Source organism: Benincasa hispida, chromosome 3, assembly GCF_027475165.1.
Source record: "Benincasa hispida cultivar pf3 chromosome 3, pf3_genome.v1.1, whole genome shotgun sequence".
In the NCBI taxonomy this organism is placed as follows: domain Eukaryota; kingdom Viridiplantae; phylum Streptophyta; class Magnoliopsida; order Cucurbitales; family Cucurbitaceae; genus Benincasa; species Benincasa hispida.
Window position 1 is genome coordinate 66,709,754 of NC_143480.1, and position 5,806 is coordinate 66,715,559.

Sequence of the window (5,806 nt, forward strand, 5' to 3'; positions counted from 1 at the left end):
AATTTTTTAAAAATAATTTTAATTATATTTAATGAGAAACTAAATCCCAAAAAGATATCCCTAAAGAATTTTAAAATTGCAGTAAGATTTACTAAAATGGTGTGAAGATATATCTAGATAATGGAAGCCTTATGAGGACAGAATTGGAAAATTAAATGGGTAGATGGATCCTTATGTATCACATTTTGGCCATAAATCATACAATAAAAAAAATAGCTATTTTTTCAATTGGATATTTTGTTTTTACCATTCCACAAAATTTCTCAGAAATGGGTAGCATTGAATATTGGTATTAATACAAAGTTTGTGAGGTTGGATATAACTTGAGATCTATAGTACAAATTAGTTCATGACTAATTTAAACTTTACAAAACATGTTTCATGAACTAACCATTATATATATTTCTTGGTTTTCTACTTGCCTCTCCCATGAAGATGTTTTGTACTTCTTTGTTCAATGTTGCATTGCATCAAATCAACTCCTCTCAAATTCAGAGAAGCCAGCTTGTTATGGCGGCTTCACCTTGCAGAAGTGCTAGATCTCCAGCTTGTAAGCCAATCGCCATTCATCAATGCTTGCCATTTGATGTGGATCAAGTGCTGGAAGTGTCGCCTTCTCAATGAGGTCCAAAATCCTCCCTGTTTTCCCAAGAATGTAAGCCGCTTTTCTCACGCTCTTCTCTCGCTTTTCAATCACACAGTTCGCACATTTCGTTGATATCACTTTCTCCAAATTCGTCGAGCAAGCTCCCATTATGGCAGAAATCATGGCTTCGATTTCCGTGAACAATTGTTCATTTGTGCACTTGTAATTCTTTTCGTATTTTAGCAGCATTGATTCGCTTATTCTGTACATACAGTTTGCAGCCAATATCTTGATTGGCCATTTTGAAGTACTTAGCTTCAAGCATAGAAGTTGATTAGTCGTCCTCTCCGCGGAGTAGATTTTCTTTGCTTGATGTGAAAGTTGTTCGAGAATTTCTTTTGGACTTTCCTTATGATGTGAAATTTTGTGGAGATCTATGTCCAGCCATTTATTGTGGAGATCAATTCCTAGCCAAACGATTTCAGCTGCTTTTTTTAGGTTTTCGAAATCCCCTTCCTTGTCGAAGCAATCCTCAACCAGTCTTATGTATCGGAGACCTTCATTTACTCCGTTCACCAAGTGTTTGATTAAATGACGACTTATGTTTGGAAGAGAAATTGCTATGGCTGTTAATGTCACCACAGGAAGAGCCCAGCAATTTTGGGGCTCTTTGGAATCTAGACATGGAACTTGATGGTTGTCAAACTCCACCACTCCTTTGAAACCTCGTGACATGATTGTTCTTTCCAATAGTTGAATGAGAATCTTAGGTTTTTTCTTCTTCCCTTTTTGAATCCAATGATGTACCGCATGATAATTGTTTGTTACCATGAAATGAACTAGATCATCTTCACCTTCAAGATATAGAACAAAACGACTTAGATCTAGCTGTGAATCAGCATCAACTTCTGACCCTGAATTGTTGAGAGAATTGGTGCTGTTAAAACACAGTTTGTTTTTCAAACTTTTGAAACAGTCACAGAATGAGAAGATTCCTCTGAAAAAGAAAATGGAAATGAGTCGAATCACTTTGCTTGTGAACACTATTATTGTTTGTAGGATAATGCATCCATCCAGAAACTTGTTTTTTGCATTATGAGCAAGCTTTCTGCATCTTCTATTTTTAACCCTGATAGTTAATGGGGCCTCTTTCATTTCTACTAGATATCGAATCCAGTAGTATTCTAATTTGAATTCCTTCTTGTAACCCCCTTTTCTCAGCTTTGGACACCTGAATTTTATAGCTGTAAACCATCTGATTGCTGGGGCAATAGTCCCTACTACCACTGCAACACACTGTATCACCAGGATAAAAGTGATCGACCATTTATAATCAGACTGGCCATTACAGAACTTAAATGATCTCTTCAACAGGTAGGATGTAAGAATAGCCTCAGCTAAAATTGCAGCACTAAGAAGACAGATTGCCCCAGAAGCAGTACATGTGGCGGACCGACCCATCACAAACTGGGGGCTGGTGGTTTGAGCCATCATCCAATATTTCATTAAACCCTCTTTGAGTCTTTCAATTACTGCTTTGTTTCCTTTTCCATTTAAAGCACACTCTTTCGATGCTAACTCATGTCTTACGCTATACTTCATTTCCAGGTAGCTTTTAGTTGATGGGACAACTGAAGCAGAAAAGTTCAAGATACCAAGCAAAACAAGCATCAGTATTAGAATGGAAACATGCTCTTTCATATAAACGTAGATCACTCCAGTACCCATCTCCATACCAACGTTTACGATAAGGGTAATAACAAGAATCCCCAAAGCCATAACGTTCATAAAGATTTCTTGATTTTCCATAGATCCAAGAGAAGGCATACAATTAGCCATGATGGTGCACATCAACACAGCACTACTTAGCTTTGCAAGCTGATCTTCTCTGCCAGGCATGGAAGTGTTTAGATCCACAGAGAGCTTAATGGCCACAGCTATCAGGGTTAAGGAAGTGGAGTTAAGAGTGAAGAACTTACAGGGAAACCAGAATTTTCTGTGGCGGATACCGTGGATGAGATCGGCAGCCATCGCTAATAGGCAGACCAAAGAGGCTGCAGCTATGTAGATGCCAATCCATGGCAAGGGCTCGCTGAATTTAGCATCATTCAGGTACCCATCATTGCTGCAACTGACCACTCCCATCTCTCTCTTTTTTAAGCTGCCTTTTTCTGCTTGTGTGTCTAAATTCTTTGATCCAAATTTTGTTATATATATTGAAGAAGTTGTAGGATGTTTCTGTCTCAATCTCAAGACTTGGAAATGGACGGACTTCATTGACTTGTTCAATCAATAGGTTAGGATCGACAGTTGCCTCTTTATTATGTATAGTCAAAGTGGGACCAATGGGAGGAAAATTACAATATTAGTCACTTCTTAACTTCAATAATTGAAGGGAATGGAAAGGAAGTTTGAAGGGTATTCTAAAATATTTGGGTCCATTCAATAATCTTTCGGTTTTGGTTTTTTATTTTTAAAAATTGTATTTATTTTTTCTTATTTTCTTTTCCATAGTTTTCATCTTTGTTAAGAAAACATTTGAATTCCTGCCTCTGGTTAAATTCTAAAAACATAACAAGTTTTAAAAAACTTTTTTTTTTTTCTAGTTTCCAAAATCTTGTTTTTTTAAAAAAAATTGACTAAGAATTTAAATCCGTAGTTTTAAAACCATTTTAAAATTTGAAGCACACCCAAAATCTTGTGGGAGTTTGATATAGACTCTTATGAAGATGGAAGAATTTGGATAGTATACTCTACAGGTTATTTAGTCATAAACGGGTATTATCTAATTGATCAAGGTTTATTGGAAGACAATAATCCTAGAAAAGTCTATATTTTTGTTTGGCTTGTTAATTTGGGATTCCCAACTGAACGTTCATCCGTTGCATTTATTAGAACTTCTTTATGGATGAATAGTAGAAGCTAATATTATTTTTATTTTTTATTTTTTTTTGAAAGAGACCCAATAACTTTAAAATAAAATATTGTGATTGATTCTGTAAAGATTGCTGTTGCTTAATCTTACGCTTATATTTATGGTGGTTTCTTTTTTGGGCAGTTGCAACTAAAAAAAAGAGACTATTAGTATATATAAGCATAATGCATAAGCATGGGTAGATGTAGTAAAATTTAGATCGAACTCTCAATGATGGACTATATTGTTAACTGGAGTTTATCCTGAATAGACTCTACAGCTGGTAGATTTTGTTATATTGATAATTCTTTATAAATGTTGTTATATATTTAATTATTAGCCTAAAAATGCTACTTATTGAAATTACCAAAAGTTAATTTACAAATTTGGTCTTCAAAATTTGAGACACTGTCTATTTGGTCATAAACTTTCACTTTTGTGTCTAATAGGTTTTTGACATGTAAATGTGGTAATAGATTGTCAAACTTTTAATTTGTGCCCAATAAATCCCTGAATTCTCAATTTTGTGTCGAATAAAATTAGTCATGTTTGATATTTTTTAATTTTTCATGAATCAATTAGCCACAAAATTAAAATATAGGTTTTATTAAAGATAAAATTCAAAATTATATTTAATGGATCTATAAAACTTTTAAATATATTGAAAATTTATTAGACATAAAATCCTAAGTTTAGCAGCTTATTAAATATTTTTAAAGTTTAAGGATTTATTAAATATAAAATTGAAAGTTCAGAAACTAAATAGAGACTTGAAAGCTCAGATCAAGTAGATACAAAAATCAAATTCTATTTATTAAACATGTAATTTAACTTTTTCTTAAAAAAATAATGTTATGTCACAAGTACATGAGTTGAGATTTGTGTAACTTTTGAGAAGTTTAATCTTTTTCAAACTTTCAATTTTGTGTCTAATATCATCTTTAAATTTTCAATTTTGAATCTAATAGGTTCTTGATATGTTTTTCATAAATTTACTAGACACAGAATTGAAATTTATGGTTTCATTAAATCAAAATTATGTCTGATGGATCAATAAATTTATTAAAAATAAAAATATCTAAGACCTATTAGATTTAAAATTAGGGGCTATTAAATATATTTGAGAATCAGTTAAATATATTTAAAAATCAAAGATTTATTAGATACAAAATAAGATTTATGGAGATTAAGTTCTGTTATTAAACTTATAATTTAGTTTAACTTTCTTTTGTTTACTATGATGTTACAAATGCATGAGTTAGAGGTTTGAAGATGCTTTTGACTTAATGAACGGCTTGATCCCTCTCTCTCTATATATTTTATAATTTAATTTTTTTAAGGGTTGGAGGCTTTCTTGGCAAGCAATATGGTACAAAATTCTCGTTGGATTGAACATTGAACGGGGTTGCTTTTTTGCCCTTTGTTCAGTGTACCTTTTCATTCATCAATGTGTGCAATGTTTCCCTTAAAATAATAGATATATTTATGCTTAATGAAGCATTGATTAAGATACTATTAAATTGCAATTTTGAATCGATATAAAAATAACTCAACTCAAATGAACTTGTATTATCAATTTTGTATTCTAAGATTCTATTTTCCTACCTCATATATTATAAAAAAAATTATAATTTTAGTCTAATTTAGGATTTGTTTGCATTGACTTAAGAAAATAATATTTTTCAAAAAACTCATTTTTATTTAAACACTTTTGATTAAAATAGTAGTTAAGGCCTTGTTTGGTAACTATTTGGTTTTTTTTTGTTTTTGTTTTTTTTTAAATTAAACTTATTTTATCCGATTTCTTATAATGATTTGCAACTTTCTTAGGTTCAATGGTTAAATTCTTAATCAAATTCAAAAAATAAAAATAACTTAAGTTATTTTTTTAGTTATCAAAATTTGGCTTAGTTTTTTAAATTATTGGCCAAAGTAGATGATAGATAAAGAAATTTGGAGGGGGAATGATGACCATAGGCTTAATTTTCAAGAACAAAAACAAAAAACAAAATGGTTACCAAATGGGATCTAAGCACCCTAATTTTTTTCAAAATGACTTATTTTCTAAATTGAACATTTAAAAATGTATTCCAAACACACCATTAATCTCTATTAATTTGAAATTTTCAAATTTCATCCTGTAAATTAGTTATGAGAAGGCCTTATTAATCCTTTGTTTTTGGTTTTTGTTCTTTAAAATTTTTATCTAACCAAATTTAAACTAGGAAAAATTTAAGCCTATTTAATAATATTTTTTTTAATTAAAATTTTAGTTCATGGATACTACTTTCATGAGTTTCACTCAT

At 31.3% G+C, this 5,806-nt stretch overlaps 1 protein-coding gene across 6 annotated transcripts; it reads right to left on the reverse strand.

Annotated features, from left to right (window-relative positions):
* Positions 1-259: 259 nt before the first annotated feature.
* Positions 260-3,842, reverse strand: LOC120073776 (uncharacterized). 6 transcript variants are annotated; one of them, XM_090312226.1, is made up of 3 exons: positions 2,566-2,781; positions 2,323-2,469; positions 260-2,217 (listed from the first exon to the last, which is right to left on the reverse strand). In XM_090312226.1, exons 1-3 carry the CDS (start codon positions 2,729-2,731, stop codon positions 536-538), a joined length of 1,995 nt encoding a protein of 664 aa, XP_090168352.1. In that variant the 5' UTR covers positions 2,732-2,781; the 3' UTR covers positions 260-535. The 6 variants fall into 6 exon arrangements, with proteins under 6 accessions (XP_090168352.1, XP_090168353.1, XP_038882539.2 ...); XM_090312227.1 differs by having other exon boundaries at positions 2,323-2,474; XM_039026611.2 differs by having other exon boundaries at positions 260-2,469.
* Positions 3,843-5,806: the final 1,964 nt, after the last annotated feature.

What these genes read in the sequence shown, in the direction of transcription:
- LOC120073776 (XM_090312224.1), bottom strand. Translation starts at nt 2,863, where the DNA reads ATGAAGTCCGTCCATTTCCAAGTCTTGAGATTGAGACAGAAACATCCT.